Raw genomic sequence first — 11707 nt, forward strand, 5'->3', positions numbered from 1 at the left:
GGGTTTTGTGGATGCCAGGAAAACGCTACCTGCTCCAATGCATAGTGCCAACTGTAAAGTTTGGCGGAGAAAGAATAATGGTCTGGGGTTGTTTTTCATTGTTCGGGCTAGGCCCTTTAGTTCCAGTGAAGTGAAATCTTAACGCTACATCATACAATGACATTCTAGACGATTCTGTGCTTCCAACTTTGTGGCAACAGTTTGGGGAAGGCCCTTTCCCGTTTCAGCATGAAAATGCCCCATGCACAAAGTGAGGTCCATACAGAGATCGGTGTGGAAGAACTTAACTGGCCTGCACAGAGCCCTGACCTCAACCCCATCAAACACCTTTGGGATGAATTGCAATGCCGACTGCGAGCCAGGCCTAATCGCCCAACATCAGTGCTCAACCTCACCAATGCTCTTGTGGCTGAATGGAAGCAAGTCCCTGCAGCAATGTTCCAACAGTGGAAATAGTGGAAATCCTTCCAGGAAGAGTTGAGGCTGTTATAGCAGCAAAGGGGGGAACAACTCCATATAAATGCCCATGATTTTTGAAATGAGATGTTCGAGGAGCAGGTGTCCACATACTTTTGGTCATGTAGTGTACCAGGAAACACACCCAGCTCTTCTGAGAGAACACAGGGACTCAACAAGACACGTAGAGTATGTATTGTATATTCCATTTAAGGTACGTAGATGAAACCACACTGTGACGTATTTCTAAATTAATTTTCTAAATTAATTGTTCGTTTTTGCTCTTTCAAAACAATAACAAACCTATTTTTAGTTGACTTAACTGTGTTTCAAGTGTTTATATTTTAATTACCATGCCAGGCTATTTTGGTTGATAGCGTATGCTGATTTGTGTTACGTTTAGAAAAAAACACGTTTTTGAAACGTGTTTTTATGGCACACATAGCGGCCAACGATACCAGTAAAACAACATACAAAGACAACAAGGTATCTGAACTTCGTTGTCGATCAAATGCATCCCTTTATGGTATATCCTTGCTGGAACCATTCATTATGAACCCTACCCTATCCTTGTGGCATGAAGCAATATCCAGCGGAACAAACACATCGGCAGATAGATACATTGCTGCAATAAAGGGACGTACCTGATTGGCAATGACGTTCAGATATCATGTGGCATTCAAACGTTTATCTACCAGTATCAATGGGCATTATGTCTGAAACTAAAACACCCTACAACATCAAACTGCCACGCAATAATTATCCCAGCTTTCACCAGGTCAGTCTATTTCATGGAATTGGAAGTCTATCAGATAAAGTTGCCACTCATTTATTCATTTTTGTTTTACTCCAGCCACACAGGGTGCAATTTGAGAAATGGAAACCGCGCCAACAAAATGTTTTATTATCTTACTTAAAAGTCCACTGTAATATAGAATAACCAATTATATTAACCCATATTTTAAGCTGGCAACGTATGGTTCGAAATGGTCATCACACTGGATGAATTCTCTACTAAAAACATAACAAGCGATCTTGCTGTGAAGGTGTGTGTGCTTTGACAATTTAACATTTCATGAACAGCACCACCGTTAGGCTATTGCAGCCTCTGCAGCCTCATTTTACTCGTTATATGAAACTGTTTGCTTTGAATGATTTCGTCTCTGTCTCTGCATGACAGTGCTTCCGACACTGTTCCCCCTACCAGAAAACACGTGGTACCGTAAAGTGGTGTGTATTCGCGCAACGAAATTCAGGCGGAAACTGAAGAGCGGATGAGTTGAGTCGACCGCGTTTTGCGAGTGTCGGCTTGACTGCAGTGAAACAACGACATCGTTTTATGTTTCATAAACACGATATGAGCGTCCAGCAAATGTACTTCTCAAAAATGCTGTTACATTTGTAGCTATTACTATTAGCTGACTTACATTGCTGACTTCTCTGTTTTGTTGCTGAGTTCCCAAACAAGTAAACTTCATCCGTGACAGTTAAATTCAAGCAGTTGTCAGTCATCGGATCCAGAATTTTACCGGGTGAGCATCTGGATCATGTCAGATTTATGTTGGTAATGCCAATATTGTCCTCAATGTCTCGTAGTTGGCAAACCAGCAGGAAGATAGCTTATTTAGTGACGCTTCTTGACTGTAAATTAGCTGAGTAGCCAGAGGTAGCTAAATTAGATAGCTAGCAAATTAGCTCGGGTTATCCAAACTGCAGTGACAATCCAGCTACTGTAATTTCTCTAGCAGCACTTCCAGCATATAATGTGTTTTCTCTGTAATTATTTTCAGAAGATTGGAGTCTTGTATTTATTTGTAAGTGAGTAGCTCACCATGATCATAATCACTTATACAATGTTTTGATGATGCTATTTTTATATTTGTTACAGCTCTTTTACTGGTCATTTTGTTAGAGATGGATCAAATGTTATTATACACATAATAGCCTAATACAAATAAACCATACCATATTGTCATAGGCTAAATGCACAAAGGGTACTTTCTATATTGGTGACACGCATGATAATGACATGTACTTTGAGCCTGAGGCAATAGCATTGCAATCTTGATGGACATAGGTCAATGAAGAGACTAAAAAAGAGTGGTCGCTCTTATTATTCCCCTGCACAAGAAATGGTGAATGCAAAAACGGTCTACTTTCACAGTGACAAAATACAAACTTCCGACAGTTACCCCTATAAATTGCAGAAACACCCTACTAAGCATTGAAAGGGGCTTGTATGTGGAGTCTCCATCATTTCAACCTGGTGATGTGCTGCCTATGATCCGTGCTCTTATCCAAAAAATGGAGGCAGGTAATTGCCCTGCTGGAAACGAGGAGAAACAAACCGTTTCCTCACCTTCAGCTCAACAGGAGAACACTGTATTTCAGTTCTCTAGAGCTGCTTCCAAGGCTTCTTACCCTGAATCAGAAGACCTGGACTCCTTTAACCTGATAGAGCCCCCTCCTCTAGAATGGAGGTCAGACGACTCTAGTGAAGCAGGTTCAGTGGAAGAGATGGACGACCCTAGCTTCCCTCCCTCGGTCCCTGTGGACAGTTCAGAGGACGGATTAAGTGAGTCCCTACCTCCCTTGTACACCAGTGACACTGCAGCTTCTTCTGAGGTTGTTAGCCAGGAGGAGCTAATCGACTATGCTCCTGAGGATAACACCCCAACCAAACAGGTTCTGGATCCTAGCAAAGAGGGAGGAGTGGTGGGGGATGAGGTGGAGGAGAAGGTTGAGATCAGGAGATCAGGTGACGAAGACCACACTCGGATCCACCACCTGCTAAGCCGACTCCAGGTCATTGGAGAAAGCCCTCTCCCCAGGGACTCAACCTTTGATCCTACACCACCACCATCAGCATTCTCTGAGCCCTCTGAATTTGAGCCTCCAGGCCCATCTCTGTTGATGGACATCAGCCCATTGCTACCAGACCCAGAGCAGAACCTGAAACAGGCCTCGGAGATGCTTTTCTCAGAGAGGCTGTTGGAGTGTACAGAGATAGGGGCTTCCCAGTCCAGTTCCTCTGACATCAAGGTTCCTCCTTACATGGCCCGGAGAGGGGAGATGGACGCGGTGGTGTCGGTCTCCTACAACCAGGAGGATGGCGAAAGATTCTGGGAACACTTTGGGAACGGCTGGCGGCTGCGCAATAGGGATGACTCCGTGGAGTCTTTCCCGGAGGACGAGGTCCCAGAGCCCGTATGGATGAAGTTAGGGGAGGAGGCTCCGGAGGTAGACTCTGCAGACAACAGTCAGCGGGTAAGTTTGACATGCTAAAATATGTTTATCAATGATGAATGGTGGTGTTATTAGTGTATATTACTTTGCTGATGATTGGTTCAAATGAGCTGTGTCTTTCACTTTGTTCAATAATCACTGACCTCTTCATTTACAGGGCGCAGAGGACCATCCAACCTATAAAGACGGTAATCTCAATTTAGGCTGTATGTAAAACGTCTATGCTTCTCTCATTGGACTCTAAATAATAATAGTAATGTGTTTCTGTCAGTACCTGGCCCCTGTGACCCAAATGACCTCCTGGATGGGGTCATATTTGGGGCCAAGTACCTGGGCTCCACCCAGCTCAAGTCTGACAAGAACCCCTCCACCAACAATCGAATGAAACAGGCCCAGGAGGCTGTGGACAGGATCAAAGTGAGTTTTCATTTTACATTGTAGTCATTTAGCAGACGCTGTTATCCAGAGCGACGTACAGTAAGTGCATTATTCTTAAGGTAGCTAGTTAAGAAAAATCACATATCACAGTTGTTTGCGGACCGCTGGGGTAAGAGTACGCTGTGACAGAACCGTTTGCGGGTTATATTTCTTGCTATGGGGTGTTGCTACGATCATAGAAAGGAAAACCTTTCCTCAATAAAGTTAAACAAAGTCAAGGCTAGTATGAAAAGATAAATGCAAGTGTTAGTGCAGGAAAGGCAAGTGCAATGGTAAGGTGTTTGTTCTTTGGGGGATTATTTAAGATTCTGTTTGAAGAGGTAGGTTTTCAGACGTTACGGAAGATGGACTGGGAGTGTAGTGACATTAGGGGGAAGCTTGTTCCTTCCTTAGGATGCCAGGACAGAGAAGAGCTTCGACTGGGATGAGTGCGAAACTGGCCTCTCATAAGGATGGGAGGGCCAATAGACCAGAGGTGGCAGAATGGCTCAGACCATTCTGCTAAGAATGGGTGATCTGCTTTAAAAAGTATCATCAAATGGTTTGCTCTTGTCTTCTTCCAGGCCCCAGAGGGAGAGTCTCAGCCTATGACCAAGGTGGATCTCTTCATCTCCACTCAGCGCATCAAAGTCCTCAGCGCAGACACACAGGTAGGCAACTGCTGCCATTGACACAATCAGCCGAGCATGACGTGGTTTGAATGGATGACAAAGTAGTTGAAGGTCATTCCTTGAATAGCAGTGTCTCTAATTTGAGTCAAACTCATCCTGTACAGTTGACTAGTAAAGAGAATCAAAGTGGGTCAGTTTGTCAGCTTGCTCCCTTCTGCATGGCTGGCTGCGTCTAGTTATATAGTGGGTGCTGTTAGGCTGTGTTCAGAGGCAGCCCAATTCTAGTATTTTTTTCTACTAATTGGTATTTTGACCAATTACATCAGATATTTTCATATCAGATCTTTTTCAGAGCTGATCTAATTGGACAAAATACCAATTAGTGAAAAAAATATCAGAATTGGGCTGCCTGTGTAAATGCAGCCTTAGACTAACCTAGCCCTCTTCGTTGTTAGACCTAGTGGGAATGGGTCCATCATGGATTTTTTTCACATTCTTTTACCAAAAATCATTGCCTCGGCACCATTAACGTGTTAGTTAACTTACATGAAAGTGTTAGTAAACAGTTAGTACATGTTTCCTCCACACATTCACCCCTTCTGTTCCACCTACAGGAGGCCATGATGGACCATCCTCTCCAGATGATCTCCTACATCGCAGACATCGGCAGCACCGTGGTCCTGATGGCCCGCAGGAAGCCGGCCGGGGGGCGTAAGGGCCAGGAGGGGAACCCTGCTGGGGTCAACTCCCCCGGGCCACAGACAAAGTGCTGCATGATCTGCCATGTGTTCAACTCTGACGAGGTGAGTCATTCAAGCAGAAACCGTACAGCATTATGTCCAATTGGTTTTCTGTGGCGTTTTTTTGTTGTTGAAAATAATCAGATTAGGTTGCACTGTTTAAAAAATATATATGTTTTATTCCCAGTGCCAGTCTTTTTCTACAGGACTTGAGCCATCAGTACTTGCCATGCAACTAGGTAGCGGAGCTTTGTTGAATACAAAAACAAACAGCCTGGCAGCCAGGTTACTTTTCCATGCCAGGAGTTATTAAACAAGAGGAAATTAGCAGTTCATTACTGTTATGGTTAGATTAGAGTTTGGGATAGATTATGGTTAGGTTTAATATTAGGATTGAGGTAAACCAATGGGCCATATCTTGATGGTTAGCCACTATTTTGACAACTTGAAACGCTCTGTAAGATTGTGAGGAGGAACAGGATTGCCATATTGTTATATGACAAGGATTATTGTACTCTTACCTGCCAGTCTGGGACACGTTTGAACATGCCCACTGGCTCACTGTGTCTCTCCTGCATGCAGGCCCAGGTGATCGCTCAGGCGATTGGCCAGGCCTTCGGTGTGGCCTACCAGCAGTTCCTCCAAGCCAACGGCATCAAGGCCAGTGAGCTGAGGCCCAGCGAGTATAGTGACTACCTGGGGACACAGGAGCACTACAACGGAGACCTGGTACACTTCTCGGATTCAGATAACATCAGAGAGGTACAGAAACCCGTCAGTATTTCAGCACCATGTTGTTATTACCAGCCAGGGTTTCCTTTTGAGTGTAGGCCTTTAAACGCAGTATTCCTCCTACCTTTAGCCTAGATAAGCATCTGTTTTTACTCTTGATCTAATTGACTCATGTTCGCATATCGAAAGCAGTCAGTGGTGATTTAACCATCAACCAGGAGCCTATGAAATCTGTTTTATGTTAACATTTGGTTGTGCATGGAGTTAAATGTTGGCCTTCATAAACCGAATAGATATTTGCTGGTTGTACACTATGCAACAAGCACTTCCTTTCTTGCTCAAGACAGTGTTGAAACAGAACCATACATTTCATGATGTGTCTTAAGTGGAATGTACATCAACATTGTGTTCAGTTGGGGAAAAAACATTTTGAAATGGAGTGAGGTAATACCTGAACTTTTCCAATAAGAACATAGTTTTTTGTTTTCAATTGCAAAACGTTTTGCTACAGTGTTTCTCTATTGAACACCACCCATGAAATACCCCCTTTCTCTTAAACCATCTCCCTACTGTCTGTGTCCAGGTGTCCATCTCCAAGGCTCCCGGGGAGATAGTGGGGGTGGCTGTGGTGGAGTCGGGCTGGGGCTCCATCCTGCCCACGGTGGTCGTGGCCAACCTGCTCCACGGTGGTCCTGCAGAACGCTGCGGGGCCCTCAGCATAGGAGACCGCATCATGTCAGTCAATGGCACTAGCCTGGTGGGCCTCCCCATAGCCACCTGCCAGAGTATAATACGGGTAAGAGAGGGACTGTGTCTGTGCCGGTTTCATTCGTTCCTGTGAGCTGTCTTGACCGTGTCTATTGTGTCGTTCCTAGAATGTACACTAGATGGTGCTGTATTGCTGAAGTCATAGAGACTGATGCGTGTGATATGTAGAGGGAGAAGAATTGGTGGAAATTTTGCTTTCCAGGTATTATTTCGGCATGAGGTTGGACCTGATGGCAGGTTGTTGCATTTTGTCACCTAATGTTGTTTTGTTAAATGTATTCCATGCACATGCACGGACACACACACACAATACTCCTCTCATTCTGTGAATGTCTTTCATTATCTAAGAAGCACAGAATGCAGTTAGTGAACAGATACTTTAAGGTGACAGAGACATTTATCTTTGCAGACATCTTTCTAGTATTTGTATTATGTCTTTTTTCCACTTTTGTTTTTGTAAAAGGATTTTAAAAAACAAGCAGAGGTGAAGCTCAGTATCGTTCACTGCCCTCCCGTCACCATGGCAATTATCAAGCGACCGGACCCAAAATTTCAGTTGGGCTTCAGTGTAGAGGACGGGATTGTAAGTGACAGTTGCTTTATTATTTTACTCTACAAACTTGTATGGATACAACTGCCAGACAGAATCCCCAAACAGGATCCAACATTCATGTTTTATTTACGTTTTTATTATTCTTTTTTTTGTTTTTGCTAAGGCCCAGTCCAGTCACTACTGAGTAGTATTAATTTGAGGTTATTTTCGTTTATCACAGTGAACATGGTCTGGAATAGAGATAAAAGTGAATCTTAAATTGATGTGGTCTGAAACAGCATTTTAGACTGAATAGTAGGTGTACGGCATCCATTTTAGGAACTCTATAGTAGTCAAGCTAAAATTGTCAATTGTCCTTTTTCACTCACCTCAAAACTCTCTCACTTATCTTTTAATCTGTATTTTTCTATCTTTCTCATCCATCTTCTTTCTCATTGCCTTGAGCAGATCTGCAGTTTGATGCGTGGAGGGATCGCAGAGAGAGGGGGCATCCGGGTCGGACACCGCATCATTGAAATCAATGGGCAGAGTGTGGTAGCCACTCCTCACGAGAAGATCATCCACATTTTGACTAACGCAGTCGGGGAGGTGAGAGAGGAATTGAACACCAACTCAGATCAGAAGCACTAGATTTCACACTTTCATTTCATGAATCCTACTTTCTCTGTGTTGACAGAACATTACTCAATAAGTCAATTAATTGGCCATAGAAATATTAGCATTGTCATTCATACAGTGAGGGAAAAAAGTATTTGATCCCCTGCTGATTTTGTACGTTTGCCCACTGACAAAGAAATGATCAGTCTATAATTTTAATGGTAGGTTTATTTGAACAGTGAGAGACAGAATATCAACAAAAAAATCCAGAAAAACGCATGTCAAAAATGTTATGAATTGATTTGCATTTTAATGAGGGAAATAAGTATTTGACCCCTCTGCAAAACATGACTTAGTACTTGGTGGCAAAACCCTTGTTGGCAATCACAGAGGTCAGACGTTTCTTGTAGTTGGCCACCAGGTTTGCACACATCTCAGGAGGGATTTTGTCCCACTCCTCTTTGCAGATCTTCTTCAAGTCATTAAGGTTTCGAGGCTGACGTTTGGCAACTCGAACCTTCAGCTCCCTCCACAGATTTTCTATGGGATTAAGGTCTGGAGACTGGCTAGGCCACTCCAGGACCTTAATGTGCTTCTTCTTGAGCCACTCCTTTGTTGCCTTGGCCGTGTGTTTTGGGTCATTGTCATGCTGGAATACCCATCCACGACCCATTTTCAATACCCTGGCTGAGGGAAGGAGGTTTTCACCCAAGATTTGACGGTACATGGCTCCGTCCATCGTCCCTTTGATGCGGTGAAGTTGTCCTGTCCCTTTAGCAGAAAAACACCCCCAAAGCATAATGTTTCCACCTCCATGTTTGACGGTGGGGATGGTTTCTTGGGGTCATAGGCAGCATTCCTCCTCCTCCAAACACGGCAAGTTGGGTTGATGCCAAAGAACTCAATTTTGGTCTCATCTGACCACAACACGTTCACCCAGTTGTCCTCTGAATCATTCAGATGTTCATTGGCAAACTTCAGACGGGCATGTATATGTGCTTTCTTGAGCAGGGGGACCTTGCGGGCGCTGCAGGATTTCAGTCCTTCACGGCATAGTGTGTTACCAATTGTTTTCTTGATGACTATGGTCCCAGCTGCCTTGAGATCATTGACAAGATCCTCCTGTGTAGTTCTGGGCTGATTCCTCACCGTTCTCATGATCATTGCAACTCCACGAGGTGAGATCTTGCATGGAGCCCCAGGCTGAGGGAGATTGACAGTTCTTTTGTGTTTCTTCCATTTGCGAATAATCACAGAAACTGTTGTCACCTTCTCACCAAGCTGCTTGGCGATGGTCTTGTAGCCCATTCCAGCCTTGTGTAGGTCTACAATCTTGTCCCTGACATCCTTGGAGAGCTCTTTGGTCTTGGCCATGGTGGAGAGTTTGGAATCTGATTGATTGATTGCTTCTGTGGACAGGTATCTTTTATACAGGTAAGAAACTGAGATTAGGAGCACTCCCTTTAAGAGTGTGCTCCTAATCTCCGTTCGTTACCTGTATGAAAGACACCTGGGAGCCAGAAATCTTTTTGATTGAGAAGGGGTCAAATACTTATTTCCCTCATTAAAATGCAAATCAATTTATAAAATTTTTGACATGCATTTTTCTGGATATTTTTGTTGTTATTCTGTCTCTCACTGTTCAAATAAACCTACCATTAAAATTATAGACTGATAATTTCTTTGTCAGTGGGCAAACGTACAAAATCAGCAGGGGATCAAATACTTTTTTCCCTCACTGTAGCTGTGTTCGTCTTTCTGAACAGATTCACTTGAAGACCATGCCAGCCTCTACATATCGCCTTCTAACGGGACAAGAAACGCCAGTATTTCTCTGAGAGAACGGAGGAGAGAATGCTGCTGGTGCTCTCAGAAGCAAACAAGGAAGAATACCGTTTTGAAGCTATACACATGCACACATGCAGCCTCAAATAGGACTATGCAATTGGACTGTATCACCTGGCTATTGATACACCACTGAACATAATGGGGTTATCCACCTGAACAGAATATTTTATGATGTATGCTGGAATATCAGGATGATACAGCAAATGTTTTGAAAGATCGAATTGTTAATAAATCTCTGTTTATATTTATGAGATGTTAAAGCAGATAACTGAGATTGTCAATAGGAAAAGTGAGGTTATCTTAGTACTATACTAATTATAGTAGTACCTCCAATTAATTGCTTCCACCACCATTCTTTAGTTGCCGATGTGCCTCAGCTCAGTGGAACTTGAATTCATGGAGAGGAGCCTAAATTTAAGATAGCTGGTCCATATCTCTCGTCATTACGTGCTTCCCACCTCTAGACAATGTCATTGAGTAACATGCACATCAACAAGCGACTACTACATCACTGTTACATTGTTATGTATCTCCGAACAGTGTACTATTAATATGCTGAAAGATTTTACGTTGTGCATGCCATTCCCTATTGTTCCCATTTCAGTGCCTGGAAGAATTCAGAACGTAGTTCTGTATTTTCAGAATCAAAGGTAACTGCCTTTAGTGTTAGAGAGATACACTGAGTGTACAAAACCTTAAGGACACCTGCTCTTTCCATGACATAGGCTGACCAGATGATTCCAGGTGAAAGCTATGATCCCTTATTGATGTCACTTGTTAAATCCATTTCAATCAGTGTAGAAAGATGAAGGGGAGGAAACAGGTTAAATAAGGATTTTAAGCCTTGAGACTATTGAGACATGGTTTGTGTATGTGTGCCATTCAGAGGGTGAATGGGCAAGACAAAATATTTAAGGGTGCTTTTGAACAGGGAAACGCTCAACAGCTTTTCCATGGGTATCAAGAATGGTCCACCACGAAAGGACGTCCAGCCAATTTGACACCTTGTAGAGCCCATGCCTGACAAATTAAGGCAGTTCTGAGTGCAAAAGGTGCTGCAACTCAATATTAGGAAGGTGCTCTTAATGTTTTGTACACTTAGTGTATATTTTTAATGACTGCAGTTTTGTATGTTTATTTAAATAATATATCCCAAACAATTGCCATTTGTTTTTCAATTGAATTGATTATGAACTGGGGACGTGTGACTAAACCCTGTATTGTATGCTGCTGTTCTGATGGTATTGTGTGATTTGTCCTTGTTCTACCTCCAAAGTTTCATATTTGATCCAATAATGGAAAAATGTAAAAAAAATAAATAAACAATATAACCCTGTGACAATATTGATGTCTTAGAATGCTCATAAGTGGGAGTAGCTGTATGGTGGGTCATTCTCTGCAATGTATGGAACTTATTTTTTATGAGTTTTAGGTCTGACCCTACAGTGACAGGGTGGCAATGGCATCTAGCGCCCTACATAATTTCTGTGATGGGGATATGGCCCGGCCACATTAGCCACCACAGGTGAGTATCAGGGTCATGTATTAAGGGCACACAATAGCACATTTTTTGAAAAGTTGTGCAACGGAATAAAATGATCTTGATGAATATTTAATCACTCCACTATTGAAATCAGTTGTATACTGCAATGCCACTTATTCTTTTGCGAACACAATTCCTGTTGAATGTTGTGTGCATGCAATATGTCATGCAGAAT

The 11707-nt window shown here is 43.0% G+C and overlaps 1 protein-coding gene across 3 annotated transcripts; it reads left to right on the forward strand.

Annotated features, from left to right (window-relative positions):
• The first annotated feature begins 1437 nt into the window (after positions 1 to 1437).
• On the forward strand, positions 1438 to 11605 carry LOC139540876 (amyloid-beta A4 precursor protein-binding family A member 3-like). Of its 3 annotated transcripts, XM_071344895.1 has the most exons (11): positions 1444 to 1988; positions 2247 to 3723; positions 3860 to 3890; positions 3974 to 4119; positions 4704 to 4790; positions 5366 to 5554; positions 6074 to 6253; positions 6807 to 7019; positions 7455 to 7574; positions 7992 to 8132; positions 9908 to 11605. In XM_071344895.1, the coding sequence occupies exons 2-11, from the start codon at positions 2596 to 2598 to the stop codon at positions 9977 to 9979; spliced, it is 2307 nt and encodes a 768-aa protein (XP_071200996.1). In that variant the 5' UTR covers positions 1444 to 1988; positions 2247 to 2595; the 3' UTR covers positions 9980 to 11605. The 3 variants fall into 3 exon arrangements, with proteins under 3 accessions (XP_071200997.1, XP_071200996.1, XP_071200995.1); XM_071344894.1 differs by having other exon boundaries at positions 1444 to 3723; XM_071344896.1 differs by lacking the exon at positions 7455 to 7574 and having other exon boundaries at positions 1438 to 3723.
• Positions 11606 to 11707: the final 102 nt, after the last annotated feature.

This window comes from Salvelinus alpinus, chromosome 16, assembly GCF_045679555.1.
Source record: "Salvelinus alpinus chromosome 16, SLU_Salpinus.1, whole genome shotgun sequence".
NCBI lineage: Eukaryota > Metazoa > Chordata > Actinopteri > Salmoniformes > Salmonidae > Salvelinus > Salvelinus alpinus.